Below are 23233 nucleotides of genomic sequence, written 5' to 3'. Positions count from 1 at the left end.
GCTATATTTACAAAATGCTACCCTAGGACCTTGAAAAATGGAATGAGCTCAATGTTTCCGAAACACCTTAGTGGATTAAAAATTTAATTTGCAGATCACTAAATGACAGTACTAGTACTTTGAATTACCTTAGATATCCTGAAATTGTCTATCAATTTACTATTGTTCTAATATAATTTAAATACATGTGTACAACACTTTTCTCTGACTTGAATGAAATTGCAATTTATTTTAAATACCATACACCAAAATTATTTCTGAATAGTGAATTTCTGATAATAATGGTATTTATCCATTGAATGAAAGTAGTTTCATTGAACATCAATTATCTATATCTCTTACAGAAAAAAATTCAAAAACTTGTTTGTATGGGTAGACTTAAGGAGAAGGAGTCCTTTGGTGAGATTAGTGTTCTTCTTCAAGTTCCTTTCACATGCACAGTAGTTACTGGAAAAGAGGTTGAAATGGCAATCATTGAAGATAAGGACCTATTTGGTAAATACATACATATTTTTCATACCATTTTTATTTGATGAGCTTTTGACAAGAGTGGATATATTTCATAGAAAGATAACTAAGTATAGGTGTATATATATGTTATTTACAAAAACAATGTATCTATAGATAGTCCCTTTTAACACTTCATATTCTGATTTAATTATGCTACATTAAGAATGTATTAACACTATTTCAAATCACTTTGATTTGAAATTAATAAAATCTCTAATTCCCGAGTTACTATTAATAATATCATTCCTTCCTTTTATGAAGTATCTTTTGGTTTTTCATATCTACAATTATTGCTTCTGTGTTTCTGGTTCAGGTCAAGAGTGTGCTATCTTCTAAGGTACAATCTAGATCAACTGTATATGAAGAATCATGGCTTGTAGCATTTAAACCTTTACCTGAAGTTCTAGCATTCTAGTAGTATTAAAAGAATAATCATGTAGCCACCCATGTTTGGTCCTCCAAAAGTTATACTCAAATGAGAAATGCCAGTGAGTGTGAAGGATAAATGAATAGGGTTTAATACATGATGACATAACAACATATTAAAGAAAAATATAGTTTTTTATATAATGAAACTAAGAATAGCAAACATCAGATCAAGGATAAAAGAGGAAAAACTCATGGAATTGAACATGGGTGAGAAATTTCCTTCAAATAAACTCAATTAGAAACATCCCCAGGGTGCCTGGGTGACTCAGTTGGTTAAGCGCCTGCCCTTGGCTCAGGTCATGATCCCAGGGTCCTGGGATTGAACCACATGGGCTTCCTGCTCAGCATGGGAGTCTGCTTATCCCTCTCCCTTTCCCTCTGCTCCTGCTCGTGTGTCCTCTCTTTCTCTTTCACTCACTCTCTCAAATAAATAAATAAGATCTTTAAAAACAAAAAGAAACATTCCCATTATTATCCATGTATGATTGACTAAATTCCCTTATCTTGAATTTCAAGGTTTTATGTTTTTTAAAGAATATGTAATCTCTACCAGTTTGTGATTTAACATAACTCATATATCCATTTTTATCCATGATTTCACAAATCATATATCCATTTTTTAAAAGTTATAAATTTGAAATAGCATTGACTAATTTTCTTTGTTTCTGTGGCATTCAAAGACAAACCCCTCCTAAAGGTAAATATCATTTAAAAATAAATACCAACTACCGATTAAAATTACAATACTCTCACTTGATATAGGCTAGGTTTTTCTTTTAGTGTACTAATTACATTAACTGGTGCAAGGTAAATACATTGTGGACTGTTTTATGTAAATCAACATTTCACACATGAAAGTACTTCCTTCAAGCATGTATTAGAATCTTTGCTGTCTGGCAACTTAAAATTAAAATAGATAGCTTAGTATAAGCTTTAGTTGTGTTTTGTATGTGTGCTGTTCATACTTAAAATTTCTTTCTACATTTTGTTCATTTGAGAAGGATGTCTTAAAGCTACTGATACATTGTGTGCCTAATTAAACATTTTTTTTCTTTTTTTTTTTTTAAAGATTTTATTTATTTATTTGAGACAGAAATCACAAGTAGACAGAGAGGCAGGCAGAGAGAGAGAGAGGGGAAGCAGGCTCCCCGCTGAGCAGTGAGCCCGATGCGGGGCTCAATTCCACGACCCTGGGATCATGACCTGAGCTGAAGGCAGAGGCCTTAACCCACTGAGCCACCCAGGCGCCCCCCTAATTAAACATTTTAAACAGAAATGTTTTTAAGGATTACATTTTGTTTTGCCATAACTTACAAGAAAATAAAATATTTTACAGTTGACCCTTGAACAACATGGGTTTGAACTGTGTGGGTCCACTTATATATGGAGTTTTTCAATAAATACATTACAGTACTGAAAATATATTTTCTCATTCTTATGATTTTCTTAATAACCTTTTCTTTCCCATAGTTTACTTTTTTATACGAATACAATATAAAACATATATGACATACAAAATCTGTGTTAACTGACTGCTGACTATCAGTAGTTTAGTTTGGGGAAGTCAAAAGTTATATCTGGATTTTTGACGGCTTAGGAGTTAGTGGCCCAGCCCTCTGCTCTTCAAAGGTCAACTGTATTTAATTTCAGAGTCTTTTTTTTTTTTTTCTTACTTACTTATTTGAAAGAGAGAGAGCGTGCTCAAGTTGGAGGGGGAGGGGTGGAGGGGGAAAAAGAGAATCAGACTCTCCACTGACTGCAGAGTCCAACACAGGGCTCAATCTCAAGACCCTGTGATAGTGACCTGACCTGATAGTGATTCAGGAGTCAATCACTCAACTGAGTGAGCCACCGACCTGCCCCTAATTTCAGTCTTTTTATTTCTACATTCTAATTGTTTTACATTTTATTCCAAAAAAAATAGCTAAATAATTTTAATGAGAAATGTAATGGTTAATTTTACTGAAAGAATCATCTTCACACATGAACAATGTTCTTTATTTCTGCATTTTCATGGTACTTCATTTTGTTTCCATCTGTTCTACTCTTTATTATCTGAAATATGAATCCATCTCTGTAAAATGGCACAGGGAAGGACTTAAGAGAAAGTCCTTAAAAATGTCAAGTATATGTCATCTTGCAATCAAGATAATATTGTTATTAGTTGTATTTAACTGGTGTTAGGAATAATTGTTTATATTTGAAGTGACCCATTAAAAAATAACAAAAACTGGGACGCCTGGGTGGCTCAGTTGGTTGGACGACTGCCTTTGGCTCAGGTCATGATCCCGGAGTCCCGGGATCGAGTCCCGCATCAGGCTCCCAGCTCCATGGGGAGTCTGCTTCGCTCTCTGACCTTCTCCTCGCTCATGCTCTCTCTCACTGCCTCTCTCTCAAATAAATAAATAAAATCTTTAAAAAAAAATAACAAAAACTAATAAAACCAATGTGCTCCAACAGAATTCTCACCCACAGTGGATTACATTGCCTACATTTTCTAATTTATCAAAATTGTTAAATATACTATTTCTTTTAAGAATTGAGTGATTTCTTTGTTCATTTAGGTTGTTAACTTTTCTTTCGAAAATTGCAAATAACATTTGCAATATGTGTTCATGCTTTTCAGACATTACCTTGAACATCTAAATAAAAATCAGTGTAGAGGGGCACCTGGGTGGCTCAGTGGGTTAAGCCTCTGCCTTCGGCTCAGGTCATGATCTCAGGGTCCTGGGATCAAGCCCTGCATCAGGCTCTCTGCTCAGCGGGGAGCCTGCTTCCCCGTCTCTCTGCCTGCCTCTCTGCCTACTTGTGATCTTTCTCTCTGTCAAATAAATAAATAAAATCTTTAAAAAAAATGAGTGTAGAATTATTATTAAGTTTAAGCAAATATAAGTACATTCTCTTTTATATAATGCCATTGGGAATATAGTTTATCAGATTATTATTTTTGTGAAAGTAATGTATTTTTGCCCAGATTCAGAACTTATACCTCAAGTCATTTAGACTAAAATTATGAATACCAACAATTTTAATTTTACTGGTATCTGAAATTCTTATCCTACCATTAAAACAAGTGTATTACTTTTGTAATGATAAATAATTGCTTTTAATATTAAAAAATGAATTACCACTGTTTTTAATTATATCTCAATTCAACCATCCATGTTTGAAAAAATAAGAGATAGCTAGGTATTTAAATTGCCTTTCTCAAAAGGAAAATTTAAATTGCAAGGTGACATTGCTACAAACTATCTGAAAGTTTCTATTTGTTTTTAAACAGAAAGAATGTCCAAAGACTTTTATCTCTAATAGATTCTCTTAATCAAAAGCTTAGGAAACTAGATTTTTTACTATAGATAGGTCTTTTAGACGTTTTAGAAGTAATGAATACATTCTTATCCAGAAGATCTACTTCCCAGGATATCAGTATTTCTCTTTCTTGATGAGACAGGTTATAACCAGGTGTCTCCTTGGTAACAACATTAATCAGAAGAGCCTAAACTCTTGAACGATTTGCCAGAGTAAATATGCTTCCCTTTTCTTTGTATTTTGGTTTGGTTTATGATAAAATTTTGATATGAAAATATATCTCCAAGTAAAAAAAAAGTATGACACTTAAAAGTATTTTTTCCTCTTATGGATATTTTTTTACTTATTACTAATAATGTTGAAAGAAAAAAATGCTAATTAATTTGAGTAAAATTTGTGTTTTAATTTGGGCTTTTATGGACATAGATAGTTTTGAGTGAAAAGGTTATATTTCATATAACTTAGTAAATTATTTTATTCCATTAGGTGTTTTATAAATATATTGAAGAACTGTTTTGTTAATGATAAAACCAGCCAAATATTTTGAACATCTTGCAGACCTTTAAAAGTAGTTCTTAGAGATGCCTCGATGGTTCAGTGAAGAATCTGCCTTCAGCTCAGATCATATTCCCAGGGTCCTAGGATCCAGTCCCTCTTCTGGCTCCTTGTTCAGCAGGGAGGCAGCTTCATTCTCTGCCACTCCCCCTGCTTGTGCTCTCACTTTTTCTCTGACAAATAAATAAATAAAATATTTTTAAAAATAAAATAAAAGTAGTTCTTACTTGAGGATATTATCTTATGAAATATCAAAAAAGATCATGAAATAATAATGTATCTTATTTTGATTGATGGAGTTCCATTTTCCTCAGTCTTCAACACCATACATTGGAATTTGGAGCCTGCTAGGTAACATTCCTTTTATTTGCTTGAATTCTAAAGCGAATAAGAACAAGACAAAAGAACAGAGTAGAAGGGAGGTCAAAATAGTACATTGTTGATATAAACTGGAGAATGTGGTTTATATCTGCAGACTAGAGTTCTAATCCTGAATCCCCAAATTCACCTGAATTACCTACAGAGTCATTGGCATTGCTACACCACCGAATGTCTCTTCATGCAGGAGATGGTGTAGGGCTTTCCAGTAAAGATTATGGAGAAACAGGAAGAAATATCCTTCTTGGTAGACAAGCTGGATCCCAAGGGGAGGTGGAAAGGAAATGTTAGAACTCAGTATCTCAATCTTTGCTCCGGGCTAGGAATGATTGACATGGCAGAAAGAGGCCATAAATGCATAAATTTTTCTCTATCCTATGTCCTGAAGAAATCAGCAGTGCTATATTTCCTCTAATACTTTGTAGGAATCCCCACATCCACTGGGCCATTGTATTGGCCACTAGAACCCACCAGTTCATTGCATTCTACTGTAGACATACACACTCCTGGAGTTTAGCGAAGTTGTAGTACTACCAAATCCTATCAAGTCTCCCTCTTAAATACCTCTTAAATTTCTTTCCTCATCTTTATATCCAATGCCATACCTTAGTTCATAATTTAATCATCTTTTACTGAGATTTCCAGGAACCGCTTAATTAGTCTCCCTGTTTCTGGCTTTTATCATTTCTAATCCATTATTCATACAGTCCTAAACTAAACTTACTACAGTGCAAATCTGTTAGTCCCCCCCCCCAACTTGAACCCTTTTATTGACTCCCCTCATCTATAGCAGGGCTTCTTAAAGTGTTCATCATGGAACACATAAGTATTGTAATATTTTAAAGAAATCAGGGTAAATATATTAAGATACTTTCCTCTCTTGATCTAAGTTATGACCTGTCAGACTCTCTGCATTTCAATCCCTTTTAGCTGCATCAGGACTGAGGAGATCTGTATCTCTGTACATTTTAACCCTTTTGTTACATACACATTGATGAAAAGCTCTGAGTTCTATAGAAAAGTTGAAAGTTCTCAAGATGGCTTAAGATCCATTGCAATATGGGCTCTGCCAAACTACTTATTTCTTCATTCTAATTGCCTAACTGCCCAGCAGTATCAAATTAAGTATAATTTCCAGGAAATTTTGTTTTATGTTTCTAAGCCATTTGTCTATTCTATTGCATTTCTCTGAAATGGATTTTTTCTCCTTAACCAGCTGGAAAACCATTATTTTTTTTCAGCTGGAATACCATTATTTATACTTCCAAATTCCAAATATGTGTTCTCAGGAAAGTTTTCCTTATAAACAGTCCTCTTGCTACACATATTACAATATTTTATTTTATGTTTCCACCTCTTTTCTTAATAAACTTTGAAGTCAAAAGGCAAATCTTCAGAGTCAATAGTCTCTCATGGTTCATCTCCCCTTCCAATTTCCCTCAACTCTCTTCTCTTCTCCATCTCCCTATGTCTTCCATGTTATTTGTTATGCTCCACAAATAAGTGAAACCATGTGATAATTGACTCTCTCTGTTTGACTTATTTCACTCAGCATAATTTCTTCCAGTCCTGTCCATGTTGCTACGAAAGTTGGGTATTCATCCTTTCTGATGGAGTCATAGTACTCCATAGTGTATATGGACCACATCTTCCTTATCCATTTGTCCATTGAAGGGCATCTTTGTACTTTCCACAGTTTGGCGACCGTGGCCATTGCTGCTATAAACATAGGGGTGCAGATGGCCCTTCTTTTCACTACATCTGTATCTTTGGGGTAAATACTCAGTAGTGCAATTGCAGGGTCATAGGGAAGCTATATTTTTAATTTCCTAAGGAATCTCCACACTGCTCTCCAAATTGGCTACACCAACTTGCATTCCCATCAACAGTGTAAGAGGGTTCCCCTTTCTCCACATACTCTCCAACACACGTTGTTTCCTGTTTCCTGTCTTGTTAATTTTGGCCATTCTAACTGGTATAAGGTGGTATCTCAATGTGGTTTTAATTTGAATCTCCTTGATGGCTAGTGATGATGAACATTTTTTTATGTGCCTGTTAGCCATTTGTATGTCATCATTGGAGAAGTGTCTGTTCATATCTTCTGCCCATTTTTTGATATGATTATCTGTTTTGTGTGTGTTGAGTTTGAGAAGTTCTTTATAAATCCCGGATATCAACCATTTTTCTGTACTGTCATTTGCAAATATCTTCTCCCATTCCATGGGGGATTCAGGTGGTGGGTATTAAGGAGGGCATGTATTGCATGGAGCACTGGGTGTGGTATAAAAACAATGAATCTGTTATGCTGAAAAGAAATTTAAAAAAAGACAATCTTCACAATAAATGCTCAGTAGGTGGCAGGACATTACAGAGTCCTCCTTTGTAAAGTTATACTGATGACTTTAGATTACGCTGACCCTTTAACACATTCACACTCATTTAAAATACATAATGAATGCTTTACTGAATATCATTCTTTCATTGTTTTTACATATTCCTTTTTAGAACTAGTATTACACAATTTCCAGTTCAATCCCTGTTTATTTCTTATCCTGCTAATTGGATTATAAATTTCTTTAGGTCAAAGAATATGCCATTGTTAATCTTAATATCCTGTAACACCTAGATTCTTTCTGAATAGTCAATACTTTTTAATATTTTTTCCACAAACCCATTAATTTCCAAGTATGTTCATAAAATATGGTTTAGTTCTCTGGTTAAGGGTTGCTATTGACAGTGTCTTCAAGATGGATTTTTTGGAAGATCATTTTACAGAGAAAAGAACCTATAGTTTAATAAATATTAATGACACTGAAAATCAAAGAACAACAGTTCTTTGTTACATGATACTTTATTTGTCCACAAATAAATGGTCTACTTCATTCTCAAGACTCTTATTTATAAATAATCATCCCATTATTAAAATTCCCAAACTTTTATACAGAAAACTTCTTTTTCTTTAAGTTTTTATTTAAATTCCAGTTAGTTAACATAGAGTATAATATTGGTTTCAGGTGTACAATCTAGTGATTCAACACTTCCACACAACACCTGCTGCTTACTACAACCGGTGCACTCCTTAATGCCCATTATCTATTTCACCTATCTTCCTTCACCTCCATCCTGGTAACCATCAGTTTGTTCTCTATAGTTAAGAGTCTGTTTTTTGGTTTCTCTCTCTCTCTCTCTTTTTCCCTTTGCTCATTTGTGTGGTTTCTTAAATTCCACATATGAATTAACATACAGCAAAATTCTTAATGATTTAAGTTCAATTAATTCACATATGGTACTTTTTAAAGATTTCCAGAACAAGTTTGTTTTTTTTTTTCTTTTGTGAGTGAGATGGTGTGCTTCCTCTTTATAAAAAAACCTGTATTTTTCTTAGACTCCCAGAAAGAACAATGTCATCTTTGCCTTTAATTGTGGTAACTTCCCTTATCTAGATAAATTCACATTGGTATTTCTTCCTTTCTCTCACTATTTTCCATTTCTGCTACTTTAATCATTTTTTAGTTCTGATTACATATTTACCTTATGTCAGATTCTTTTTTTAGTAAACATGTTATAAATTTTAAAAATATATAACTATTATTATATGTGATATAGAAGTAGAGGGATTTACTCTTTCAATGATAAGGAAAAGCAGAGTTTACTTATTCTTTTTTTTAAATTTTTTTTTATTTATTTTATTTGACAGACAGAGATTACAAGTAGGCAGAGAGGCATGCGGAGAGAGAGAGGAGGAAGCAGGCTCCCTGCTGAGCAGGCGCCCTACTTATTCTTTTTAATTAGTGGGTTTCAATATGGCCAGAATTTTGGCCAGATAAAAGCAAATGCTGTTGGACATTGGACTTTTCTAAAGATGATGATTAATGACCTGTGATACTCCTACTGACCCAGAATTATAGAAGTATCAGCTTAGTAGATTTAGGAGAAGCCACTGGCCTCATAGATGATATTGAAATAGAGAGCTGACCCTGATTACAAATAACAAAATTTGAAATGCAACCAGGCAGAATTTTGGTTTTAAGACATCATCACCAGGGCACCTGGGTGGCCAGTGTGTTAAGCCGCTACCTTCAGCCCAGGTCATGATCTCAAAGTCTTGGGATCGAGCCCCGCATCAGGCTCTCCGCTCAGCGGGGAGCCTGCTTCCTCCTCTCTCTCTGCCTGCCTGTGATCTCTCTCTGTCAAATAAATAAATAAAATCTTAAAAAAAAAAAAAGACATCATCACCAGCAGAGTTAGTGATGCATCTCTTGCTTACCTGGACATGAAGTATTTTGATAAAAATAATTAGTTCATTGCTGCTATAAACATTCGGGTGCACGTGCCCCTTTGGATCACTACGTTTGTATCTTTAGGGTAAATACCCAGTAGTGCAATTGCTGGGTCATAGGGCAGTTCTATTTTCAACATTTTGAGGAACCTCCATGCTGTTTTCCAGAGTGGTTGCACCAGCTTGCATTCCCACCAACAGTGTAGGAGGGTTCCCCTTTCTCCGCATCCTCACCAGCATCTGTCATTTCCTGACTTGTTGATTTTAGCCATTCTGACTGGTGTGAGGTGATATCTCATTGTGGTTTTGATTGAATGTCCACAATAGCCAAACTATGGAAAGAACCTACATGTCCATAAACAGATGAATGGATCAAGAAGATGTGGTATATATACACAATGGAATACTATGCAGCCATCAAAAGAAATGAAATCTTGCCATTTGCGACAACATGGATGGAACTAGAGCATATCATGCTTAGCGAAATCAGTCAAGCAGAGAAAGACAACTATCATGTGATCTCCCTGATATGAGGAAGTGGTGATGCAACATGGGGGCTTAAGTGGGTAGGAGAAGAATCAATGAAACAAGATGGGATTGGGAGGTAGACAAACCATAAGTGACTCTTAATCTCACAAAACAAACTGAGGGTTGTTGGGGGGAGGGGGGTTGGTAGAAGGGGGGTGGGGTTAGGGACATTGGGGAGGGTATGTCCTTTGGTGAGTGCTGTGAAGTGTGTAAACCTGGCAATTCACAGACCTGTACCCCTGGGGATAAAAATATATGTTTATAAAAAATAAAAAATTAAAAAAAAATAATTAGTTCAGTTTTAGCCCTTAATCTTTATGGGCTTTGATTCTTCAATCTTGTAAGTATATGAAACCTTAATCATGAATTTATTTTCAGCAAGGAATCTGAATGGACAAATCATGTAAAAATAGTTAATGTATTATATTTACTTAGAACATGTTTTGTATACTTCAAATTTGAAGTACTTGTAAATAAAGAAAATTATTATAAATTTTTGGAAATTACCAAACCATACAGGCTATCTTGCTGGTTTGGAAGATAATACCATATCTATCTATCTATCATCTATCTATATAATATATATAATAATAATTAAAATGAAGTTCAACCCAAAGATTGATGAAAAACCAGTATTTCTTTTTTTTCAAGATTTTATTTATTTGAGAGAGAGGGAGAGGCAGCATGTGTGAACATGAGAGAGAGAGCAAGCACTAATGGGAGAGTGGCAGAGGGAAAGGGAAAAGCAGGCTCTCCACTGAGGAAAGGAGCCTGATGTAGTGCTTGATCCCAGGACCCTGGGATCATGACCTTAGCCAAAGGCAGATACTTAATCAACTGAGCCTCACAGGTGCCTGGAAAAACCAGTATTTCTTAATTATTTTTAGAATTAGTTCACATAAAATTTCAGATCAAGTTTCTCTGTAAACCCTATGCCTCAATATATTTAGAGACTCCAAATCTATGTATACACCTATGTAATTGTTCAAACTTACATTGTATTTCTTGATAAGTTTTAATATTTATATTGCAAAAGCTTGCTTAATTGTTAGAATCTACAATAGTTCACACCTGATTAATTCAATGTTACAGTTTCTGCCACTTCCAACCATACTTCCATAGTATAGTATTTTTTATCTTTTGATTATTTATATTATTTGGGTAAAATAATTGCCTTAAATACACAGTTCCTTTATAAAATAATTCATGAAAAAGAAAATCAGACTGTAGGAAATATTGTATCCCATCATATGTATATGAAAGTTATATCTAATATGTAATATACCTGCTAAAATATAATTAAAGTGAATATTTACTCTGTACTTTATCTATTTGTATTATGCCATAGTGTTTTTCTAGAGTATTTCTGATAATGCATCTTGATTGATGGCTAATTATTGACTGTCACTCAATTTTCTAGGAAAACACAATTGAATAAAACGTGTAATATAAGTAACTCAGTAAAATCATTTCTATTTACAGAGTTATATATATGAATAATAAAAATACTACATTTTAAAATTTGATTCCTTGAATCAAGAATTTTTTTGGAACCAAGACTTTAATAAAGATAATTTTAGTAAAAGAAACTATCATTGAAGAAATTTGTTCCCATTGCTGATATTTACTTCCTCTACCATGTTCTTCAACTGGCATAACTTTATGGCAGAGATTGACTAGAGGCTCAGCAATCCCCCTTTTTCTTCCTGAGCAAAGAGAGGTTAAACTCCCCAGCCTCTCTTGCAAGGAGGTTGGAACCATACCACTGGCTCTGGTTAATAGAATAAAGGGAAATTATTATGGGCTGTCCATGAAAGATATGATCTTCCATGATCTCACTCACTGTCTGGAAGTGCAGTGTTCCAAGATAGAAGAATCACATGATGGTGGGAACATAGACTCTGGGATCCTTTTCTTGGATGGAACTTCCCAGAATAGCTCAGCCAGGAACATCTGTATTAGACTTTGTACAAGTGTCAAATAAACATTTGTTGAATTAAGCAACCACGATTTTGGTTTGTTTGTTATAGTAACTAGCAAGTGCTACCTTGAGTCATACAACTGGCAAAAAAGCAAAATTTTCTGAGGAGTTCTTAGAAAAGTAAAAATTTCCAAATTAGGACATTAAATGAATATGCTTTTTATGATTATTCTTTTATTCCTAATATTCAGAAATCTTCTACTCAAAAAGAGTTTCAAGACACATATAGGAATAAGAATATGTATGTACATAAAGAAAGTGTTAATTTTTAGAAAAAGTTTTTAAATTATTTTTGGAAAGTTCATAATATCATATAGACAAGAGATGGCAAAAAAAAATTCAACTCTTTAAAAAAAATCAGTGTACTTTAAATTTCACAATAAAATCTTTTAAAAATATCTTATGGGGCACCTGGGTGGCTCATTTGGTTAAAGGTCTGCGTTCAGCTTGGTCATGATCTCTGTGTCCTGAGATTGAGCTCCACATGGGGCTTCCTGCTCAGTGAGGAGTCTGCTTCCCCCAACCCCCGTCTCTCATTCTGCCCCTCCCCACCTCTTGTTTTCTTTCTCTCTCAAGTAAATAAGTAAAATCTTAAAAAATGAAAAAAATCCTGTGTTATAGTTATTATTTCCAGAATACAACCAAGTTATAGAATATACTATGTGGTGCCAATTAACACAGAAAGTAGAATTTAGTACATTTTGAAGAGAAAGCAAAAAGTTAGATGAATCATTAATCAAAATTAGCCTCAATAGGTTATGTCAGATAAACATGCACCAAGATTTAATAGAAAATGACTCAGAAATATTTGCAGACAAGGTTATCAGTAAATCTACTGTGAGAGTTTGCAATGACCATCTTTTCCAAAGGCATAGAATTCATTATAAGTAAGTCTTTATAATCAGTGTATTATACAGATTTTCCCTTTAGGATATTATGTTATAGGAACTGAATTAAGTCTATTAGATTGAAATCTTGGCTTAGAAATAATTCCAAAATCTCAAAAAAATAATGAAATGCATTATATTATGCAAGGCAAAATTCTTATACTTTATTTTTTTATCCTTTATTTCAAAATGGCTTTTCTCATATAAAATCCCACAAAATTGCTTAGTTACCATTTATTAGTAGTTAAGTCTGACTTAAAATTTTTAAGTTCTGTTCTACAGCAATACTGGATTTCTTCCTTAATACTGCCCTGATCTGCTTGTAGGAAATGCATTCACCATCCTATGTCTATTTTCAGGCTTTATGTCTATTTGGATCTTTATCTATAAGAGATGCATAGATCTTTTGGAGGAGGAATTCCACTTTCTGTGTAAATATTTACTAGTTTGCTATTTAATTATATATGTATTGACTGCTGAGACTTTTCTGTATTGTGTGTTGTGCTAGGCTATTGTGTTAGATCTTTCCAATAGGCTTATTCAGTCTTTAAAAGACTGGTGTTGGTATTTTATTGGAGATGGGAAAATGAGAAAGATCCTAAAAAATAACAGAGTGTCTAAAGATAAATTAACAAATACTCATAAAAATGACTTCTATAGGGATTAGAACTAAGGTGCTATGGGAATGGGGACTTTTATCAGGAACTTGAAAGGCAGATTAGGTCAGAAAGTGATTGGGGTGAAGGCTTGTACTCAGTAAATCATGGAAGTTATACATAGGAATCAGGAATGTGTAATTGGAGAATAGGAGAGACAACTGGGTGGCTCAGTTGCTTAAGTGGCTGCCTTTAGCTCAGGTCATGACCCCAGGGTCCTGGGATTGAGCCTTGCATGGGGCTCCCTGCTCAGCAGAGAGCCTGCTTTTCCCTCTGCCTGCCACTCCCTCTGCTTATGCTCTTAAACTCTCTTTCTGACAAATAAATAAATAAAATCTGTTTAAAAAAATAAAAAATAAAATAAAATAAATTGCAGAATAGGAGTTAGGACTCCTGAGATTATCTGGGCAACACAGTATCTGAAAAGAGATTAAAATTTTGTAGAAAAATGGGTAATAATCTTGTCAAGGTGCTTGGAAAATCAAAACAGAACAAGACCAATAAAATAGACTTTGGTTGTTTGCCAAAGTCTTTGGTGACTGAGATACTGCCTATATACTTTTATAGAGTATAATCAGAATCCAACTCAAAAAGTGAGTGCATATAACTTCCCAGGCAGAGGAAGTTCTTGTCACCTGGTCAGGGTGGGTAATTCAAGGGAAAACGAAGAAGACTTTTTTTTTTTTTTTGCCAACTTTTGTATTTGAAAATGAGGGTTGAGTAAAGGAAGTCCAAATTCACCCATCCATGCATCCATCATTCAGTCAGTTAACAAACAATTTTGAGCACTTACATTATCCAAGTACTTTTCCAGGTGCTAGCGGAATGACATCTGAAAAAACACCTTAGGGGGAGGAGTCAAGATGGCGGAGAAGTAGCAGGCTGAGACAACATCAGGTAGCAGGAGATCAGCTAGATAGCTTATCTAACCATTGCGAACACCTACAAATCCAACCGGAAATCAGAAGAAGAGCAACAATTCTAGAAACAGAAAATCGATCTCTTTCTGAAAGGTAGGACCTGCAGAGAAGTGAATCCAAAGTGACGGGAAGATAGACTGCGGGGGGAGGGGCCGGCTTCCGGCAAGTGGCAGAGCAATGGAGCACAAAATCAGGACTTTTAAATGTCTGCTCCAAGGAGGGACATCACTCCAGAGGCTAAACCAGGGAGAAACCCATATGGGGTCAGCATAACCCCAGGTCCCGGGGCTCACAGACGGACTGGGGGTGTCTGAGTGTCGCAAAGCTCACAGGTATTAGAGCGGGGAAGCCGGCTACCGTGACAAACCAAAGAGTGAGATCTCAGCTCGGGGTTACCTTGAACCGATCACAGGCTGGGTGAGCTCGGAGCGCAGCCAGAGGCCACGGAGATGGAAGCGATCAGGCGCTTTGCTCCAAGTGCGAGCGATTGAGAGCTTTCCTCCAAGCATGACCAGAGGCCAAGGAGACAGGGGCGGATGGGCGCTTTTCTCTGAGGGTGAACTGAGGAGCGAGACCCCGAGCTCTGGGCACCTCTGGGCCAGAGACTGGGAGGCTGTCATCTTCATCCCCATCCTCCAGAATTCTACAGAAAGTGCTCAGGGAACAAAAGCTCCTGAAAGCAAACCTGAGTGGACTACTTAGCCCGGCCCTGGTAAGGGGGGTGCAATTTCTCCTGGGGCAGACACTTGAGAATCATTACAACAGGCCCTTCCCCCAGAAGATCAACAAGAAACCCAGCCAAGACCAACTTCACCCACCAAGGAGAACAGTGGAATTCCAGAGGAGGAAAAAGCAAATCTTATCTGGACAAAATGACAAGGCGGAAAAACTCACCACACACACAAAAAAAGAACAAGAAACAGTACCAAAGGCTGGGTACCTAATCAATACAGACACTGGTAATATGATATATCTAGAGTTCAGAATGATGATTCTCAAGGTTCTAGCCAGGCTCGAAAAAGGCATAGAAGATATTAGAGAAACCCTCTCCAGGGAGATAAAAGCCCTTTCTGGAGAAATAAAAGAACTAAAATCTAACCAAGTTGAAATAAAAAAAAAAAAAACTATTAATGAGGTGCAATAAAAAATGGAAGCTCTTACTGCTAGGATAAATGAGACAGAAGAAAGAATTAGTGATATAGAAGACCAAATGACAGAGAATAAAGAAGCTGAGCAAAAGAGAAACAAACAAATATTGGACCACGAGGGGAGAATTCGAGAGATAAGTGACACCATAAGATGACACAACATTAGAATAATTGGGATTCCAGAAGAAGAAGAAAGAGAGAGGGGAGCAGAAGGTATATTGGAGAGAATCATTGTAGAGAATTTCCCTAATATGGCAAACAGAAAAAGCATCAAAATCCAGGAGATGCAGAGAATGCCCCTCAAAATCAATAAAAATAGGTCCACATCTCGTCACTGGATAGTAAAATTTACAAGTCTTAGCAACAAAGAAAAAAATCTTGAAAGCAGCCTGGGAAAAGAAGTCTGTAACATACAAGAGTAAAAACATTAGATTGGCAGCAGACCTATCCACAGAGACCTGCCAGGTCAGAAAGAACTGGCATGATATATTCAGAGCACTAAATGAGAAAAACATGCAGCCAAGAATACTATATCCAGCTAGGCTATCATTGAAAATCAAAGGAGAGATAAAAAGCTTCCAGGACAAACAAAATCTGAAAGAATTTGCAAACGCCAATCCAGCTCTACAGGAAATATTGAAAGGTGTCCTTTAAGCAAAGAGAGACCCTAAAAGATCAGAAAGAAACAGAGACAATACATAGTAACAGTCACCTTACAGGCAATACAATGGCCCTAAATTCATATCTCTCAATAGTTACCCTGAATGTTAATGGGCTAATTGCCCCAATCAAAAGACACAGGGTATCAGAATGGATTAAAAAACAACAACAACAACAAACCATCAATATGCTGCCTATAAGAAACTCATTTTAGACCCAAAGACACCTCCAGATTTAAAGTGAGGGGGTGGAAAACAATGTACCATGCTAATGGACATCAGAAGAAAGCAGGACTGGCAATCCTTATATCAGATCAATTAGATTTTAAGCCAAAGACTATAATAAGAGATGAGGAAGGATACTATATCATACTCAAAGGGTCTGTCCAACAAGAAAACCTAACAATTTTAAATGTCTATGCCCCTAACAAGGCAGTAGTCAACTATATAAACCAATGAATAACAAAGAAATACATCAACAATAATACAATAATAGTAGGGGACTTTAACACTCCCCTCACTGAAATGGACAAATCATCCAAGCAAAAGATCAACAAGGAAATAAAGGCCTTAAATGACACACTGGACCAGATGGACATCACAGATATATTCAGAACATTCCATCCCAAAGCAACAGAATATATGTTCTTCTCTAGTGCACATGGAACATTATCCAGAATAGACCTCATCCTGGGTCATAAATCAGGTCTTAACTGGTATCAAAAGATTGGGATCAATCCCTGCATATTTTCAGACCACAATGCTCTGAAGCTAGAACTCAATCACAAGAGGAAATTTGGAAAGAACCCAAATACATGGAGACTAAACAGCATCCTTCCAAAAAATGAATGGGCCAACAAGAAAATAAAGAAGAATTGAAAAAATTCATGGAAACAAATGATAATGAAAACACAATGGTTCAAAATCTGTGGGACACAACAACCAAATATTTAAAGAAGAATTAATTCCTATTCTCCTGAAACTGTTCCAAAAAATAGAAATGGAAGGAAAACTTCCAAGCTCATTTTATGAGGCCAGCATCACCTTGATCCCAAAACCAGACAAGGATCCCATCAAAAAAGAATTACAGACCAATATCCTTGATGAACACAAATGCGAAAATTCTCACCAAAATACTGGCCAATAGGATGCAACAGTACATTAAAAGGATTATTACCACGAGCAAGTGGGATTTATTCCAGGGCTGCAAGGTTGGTTCAACATCTGCAAATCAATCAATGTGATACAACACATCAATAAAAGAAAGAAAAAGAACCATATCAATAGATGCTGAAAAGCATTTGACAAAATACAGCATCCCTTCCTGATCAAAACTCTTCGAAGTGTAGGGATAGAGGGCACATACCTCAATATCATCAAAGCCATCTATGAAAATACCACCACAAATATCATTCTCAATGGAGAAAAACGGAGAGCTTTTCCACTAAGGTCAGGAACACAGCAGGGATGTCCATTATCACCACTGCTATTCAACATAGTACTAGAAGTCCTAGCTTCAACAATCAGACAAGAAAAGAAAATGAAGGCATCCAAATCGGCAAAGAAGAAGTCAAACTATCACTTTTTGCAGATGATAGGATACTATATGTGGAAAACCCAAAGGGCTCCACTCGAAAACTGCTAGAACTTGTACAGGAGTTCAGTCAAGTGTCAGGATATAAAAATCAATGCACAGAAATCAGTTGCATTTCTTTACACCAAAATAGAAGAAAGAGAAATTAAGGAGTCAATGCCATTTACAATTGCACACAAAACCATAAGATACCTAGGAATAAACCTAACCAAAGAGGCAAAGAATTTATACTCAGAAAACTATAAAGTACTCATGAAAGAAATTGAGGAAGACACAAAGAAATGGAAAAATGTTCCATGCTACTGGATTGGAAGAACAAATATTGTGAAAATGTTTATGCTACCTAAAGCAATCTACACATTTAATGCAATCCCTATCAAAATCCCATCCATTTTTTTCAAAGAAATGGAACAAATAATCCTAAAATTTATATGGAACCAGAAAAGACCTCAAGTAGCCAGAGGAATATTGAAAAAGAAAGCCAAAGTTGGTGGCATCACAATCCTGGACTTCAAGCTCTATTACAAAGCTGTCATCATCAAGACAGTATGGTACTGGCACAAAAACGGACCCATAGATCAATGGAACAGAATAGAGAGCCCAGAAATAGACCCTCAACTCTACGGTCAACTAATCTTCGACAAAGCGGGAAAGAATGTCCAATGGAAAAAAGACAGTCTGTTCAACAAATGGTGTTGGGAAAATTGGACGGCCACATGTAGAAAAATGAAATTGGACCATTTTCTTACACCACATATGAAAATAGACTCAAAATGGATGAAGGACCTCAATGTGAGACAGGAATCCATCAAAATCCTTGAGGAGAACACAGGCAGCAACCTCTTTGACCTCAGCTGCAACACTTCTTCCTGGGAACATCACCAAAGGAAAGGGAAGCAAGGGCAAAATGAACTATTGGGATTTCATCAAGATCAAAAGCTTTTGCACAGCAAAGGAAACAGTTAACAAAACCAAAAGACAACTGACAGAATGGGAGTAGATATTTGCAAATGACATATCAGATAAAGGGCTAGTGTCCAAAATCTATAAAGAACTTAGCAAACTCAACAACCAAAGAACAAATAATCCAATCAAGAAATGGGCAGAGGACATGAACAGACATTTCTGCAAAGAAGACATCTAGATGGCCAACAGACACATGAAAAAATGCTCCACATCAGTCGGCATCAGGGAAATACAAATCAAAACCACAATGAGATACCACCTCACACCAGTCAGAAGGGCTAAAATTAACAAGTCAGGAAATGACAGATGCTGGCGGGATGCGGAGAGAGGGGAACCCTCCTACACTGTTGGTGGGATACATGCTGGTGCAACCACTCTGGAAAATAGCATGGAGGTTCCTCAAAAAACTGAAAATAGAGCTACTCTATGATCCAGCAATTGCGCTACTGGATATATATCCTAAAGATAAAAGTGTGGTGCTCTGAAGGGGCATGTGAACCTGAATGTTTATAGCAGCAATGTCCACAATAGCCAAACTATGGAAAGAACCTCGATGTCCATCAACAGATGAATGGATCAAGAAGATGTGGTATATATACACAATGGAATACTATGCAGCCATCAAAAGAAATGAAATCTTGCCATTTGTGACAACATGGATGGAACTAGAGGGTATTATGCTTAGCAAAATAAGTCAAGCAGAGAAAGATCGCTATCATATGATCTCCCTGATATGAGGAAGTGGAGATGCAATGTGGGGGAGTTGGAAGGTAGGAACAGAAAAAAATGATAGAAGATGGGATTGGGAGGAAGACAAACCATAAAAGACTCAATCTCAAAAAACAGACTGAGGGTTGCTAGGCGGAGGGGGGACAGAAGAGGCTGGTGGGGATATGGACATTGGGGTGGGTATGTGCTATGATGAGTGCTGTGAAATGTGTAAACCTGGCAATTCACAGACCTGTACCCCTGGGGATAAAAATACATTATATGTTTATTAAAATGAATAAATAAATGAATAAATAAATTTAATTAAAAAAAAAACCCCACACCCTAATCCCATTTGTTCATATTCTGATGAGAGAAGAGATAGATAATACACAATTAAATACAGAAATGGGGGACCCAATTATTATTTCAGATGAGTGAGAAAATAACAGGTGACAATGCTTCTTTAATTGTGAGGTTCTCTTTCTTTCTGAGAAGGTAACATTTGAGGTAAGGCCTCAATTGGAAAAGGTCCAGTTAAGGTGAGGATCTGGAGATGAGCATTCTAAGCTGAAGAAGGAACAAGCACAAAAACTCTTAGAAGGGAATGATTGTGCAATGAATATCAAAAAGGAGACTGAAGCAGTCATGAGCAGGGGAGGAGAGAGATCTAGAACAGTAGACAGAGGTAGAAGATGTTGAATTCACCAGGCCCTGATAATATTCACCAGGCCCTGATAATATTCTAGTTGTAAGAAAAAGGCTTTAAAGAATTTTAGGAAGGATTTCCACAGAAACTGTACTCAATAAGCCTGGGAAACTTTGTATGCTGTAGCGCTGTATTTCAAATTAGTGTATTATAAGTATAGTATGTGTATTATAATTTATAGTATATTATAAGTATATAAACTCTAAGAGTTGAAGTTAAGAAGGTACTTAACTTTTTAATCTAAGAGCTTTCACACTTAGAATGCTTTGTTTCTAATAGTCTGGTCTTTCCTGTTGAAAATGGTACAATTTGTTTTTATCTCATTTGATCCACAGTATGTATTTCCTCCATTTCAATCGGTATCATTTGATCCAACTAGGTTAGCCATTAAGGCCTCTTCCCCCATGGGAGATATCCTCATTCACCACTATAAACCTTTGCTCAATGCTAAAAGGCCTTTTTATGTCCTTTTAAAAAAAGAAGGTTTATTTATTTTCATTATTTATTTGAGAGAGAGAGAGAGAGAGAGAGAAAGCACATGGCAAAAGGTGCAGAGGAAGATGGAGAGAAAGTCTTAGGTAGTTTTCCTCATGGGGCTCACCCTCAGATCACACCCTGAGCTGCACCACCCCAGTACCCCAGGCCTTTTAATCTCCTAACTTCCTATCAAAATCATATCTATTCTCTATATAAAATCTCCTTTTCTATGAAGCTTATTAACTTTTTCCTTTGATGAAGACAGTATGATATGGTAAGATTGTGTTTCACTTTAAAAATTCAGCACTCTAATTCATGTTCTATCAATTACTGTGAATTGTGGCTGTAAGTAGTTCCTCTAACTCTTGGATCCTAACATTTTAACAGTAAAACTTGATATAGAAATAATTACTTTCCAGAAATATCCTGACAAGGTGCCTGGGTGACTCAGTCTGTTAAGCGTCTGCCTTCGGCTCAGGTCATGATCCAGGGTCCTGGGATGGAGCCCCATGTCAGGTTCCCAGCTCAGTGGGGAGCTTGCTTCTCCCTTTGCTTGCTGCTCCCCCTGATTCTGCTCTCTCTCTCTGTCAAACAAATAAATAAAATCTTAAACAAAACAAAACAAATTTAATATCCTGACACAGGTGAAAGAACTTAGAAAAGTGTCTGGCACACACTTAAATATGTATAGTCATAGGATAGACGAGCAATTTAATAGAAATCTGCATGTTTATAATTATAATAGCTAACATTTAGTTATTGTTTACTGAAGCAAGTTATTTTATTTGCATTATTTAATTCAATCCTAATGCAAAGCCTTTTAGTTAAGCGTATTAAAATCATTTTACAAAAGAGGAAACTAAGGCTTATATAACTTAAGTCACTTGCACAATTCCATAGGGGTTTGTAAGTCGTAGACCCAGAATTCAGATCTAATTCTGTCCAAAGCCCATGTTTTTACCCAGGCTTCTCATTTTATAGAGAAGAAATTGTAACCTTAGAAAGACAAAACAAATTAACTTGAGGATGTATGTCTAATCTGTGTGATAGCACATCTTAGAAACAAACTGTCTTGGCTCGGTTACATAATCCTAAACTTTGGTATTTGTTTACTTAACTTATGTGCCCTGAATGGCTGAGAACTTATACAGATTTCTTGAATGGGTTTACATAAGGGTCAAGTAGAGGGAAATAGTAGTAATATGATACAAGGATGATGTCACCCTTAGAGATGATGTGTAAAAATGCCATTCTTAAATTCTGAAGTAGGATTGTGAGGATATACTTGGTTCATATTAGAGATAATTACAACCAAATTCACATAGCAAACTAATTTAAGTGGGAATTTCTATTTCTCTACCCAAAATTCTATTGTGTTTTTCTAGCTCTGACTATATTGTACCAAAAGAGTGACACTTCTGGAAAAACTAAAGAGACCTAGGAGTTTCCTGGGGATGTGAGAAGGAAGGAGTTAAAACAGCTGCCCTATAATCTATTTCTCTTTATTGGGGCAATGACTTTAGGGAAAGGCAGAAGACAAGTGACCCAATATAATCTCTTTGGATGTCTTAAGTCAACTATTTCTATATGATAGAAAAAGAGTCCTTATCAATGGAATGCTCTTAGAAGAAATCCTGTGACTAGGATTGTTTATGGTAAGTAAACCTAGGATATGTGATGTGCAATTTCATGGGAAGTATCAAGTAGAATCACCTATCTGATTATAAATTAGAAATGCTTCATAACCTGATGTTTCTTACTGTGGGGTAACAGATGTGTCTTCTATGGAGACCTGGTATATCCAGCTAGAAAATGCATGGCTAGTGAATGATGTAGTGACCTGGGAAATCATCATTAATATCCCAGATATCTTTTACTTGCTACTAGCTTGTATTTTTGAATTCTTCGTAAATAAATATTTATGTCTGATCTGACAAATCAGATTATTTGGTTAGCTCAGGGAAATGAGAAGAAAAAGTTAGACAAAACATAAGAAGTTGAGGATAGAATAGAGAAAGAAAGAAACGTGAAGTTGCTAGAATAGCTGACTTAATCTGGGAGAAAATAAACACTATGACTATCTTTTTGCAAATACAAAAGTAAATTCTGGATGATGTGAAAAGTTGATTGTAAAAGTCTTTCTTTCAAAATCTTTACTACTTCCTCTTCTCTCTTTTCATTTCTTAGTGTTTGATGCAGCAACATCGCATTTCCAAGTACCAAAATCCTATTGCTTCTGGAACAATTTACCCCCAGTTTAGTGGCTTCACAAAAGAAATTTATTATCTTACAATTCTGGATGTCAGAATTATGAAATGGGTATCACTAGGCTAAAATGAAGGTGTGAGCAGGACTGCATGCCTTCTGGAGGCACCGGGAGAAAAACTATTTTCTTGCCTTTTCCATTAGAATAGAGGCCTCTTGCATTTCTTGTCTTGTAACCTCTTCCTCTATCTTTAAATCCAGACGTATCGTATCTCCAGATCTTTCTCTGACTCTGATACTCTCCCGTCTTCCACACTTGAAGGACTCTTGTGATT

General features: G+C 36.0%; 1 protein-coding gene across 1 annotated transcript in view; it reads left to right on the top strand.

Annotated features, from left to right (window-relative positions):
- Window positions 1–23233, top strand: part of LOC123387166 (cyclic nucleotide-binding domain-containing protein 1-like) — a 100457-nt gene that overhangs the window by 1306 nt on the left and 75918 nt on the right. The window contains exon 2 of the mRNA XM_045063124.1: window positions 345–495. Within this exon, the coding sequence (XP_044919059.1) occupies window positions 345–495 (151 nt within the window). The remainder of the gene's footprint in view (window positions 1–344; window positions 496–23233) is intronic.

The sequence above is a fragment of the Mustela putorius genome, unplaced genomic scaffold (genome assembly GCF_011764305.1).
Source record: "Mustela putorius furo isolate JIRA1106 unplaced genomic scaffold, ASM1176430v1.1 tig00003846_pilon_pilon_pilon, whole genome shotgun sequence".
Taxonomy (NCBI): domain Eukaryota; kingdom Metazoa; phylum Chordata; class Mammalia; order Carnivora; family Mustelidae; genus Mustela; species Mustela putorius.
This window is presented reverse-complemented; position numbering and strand designations above follow the sequence as displayed.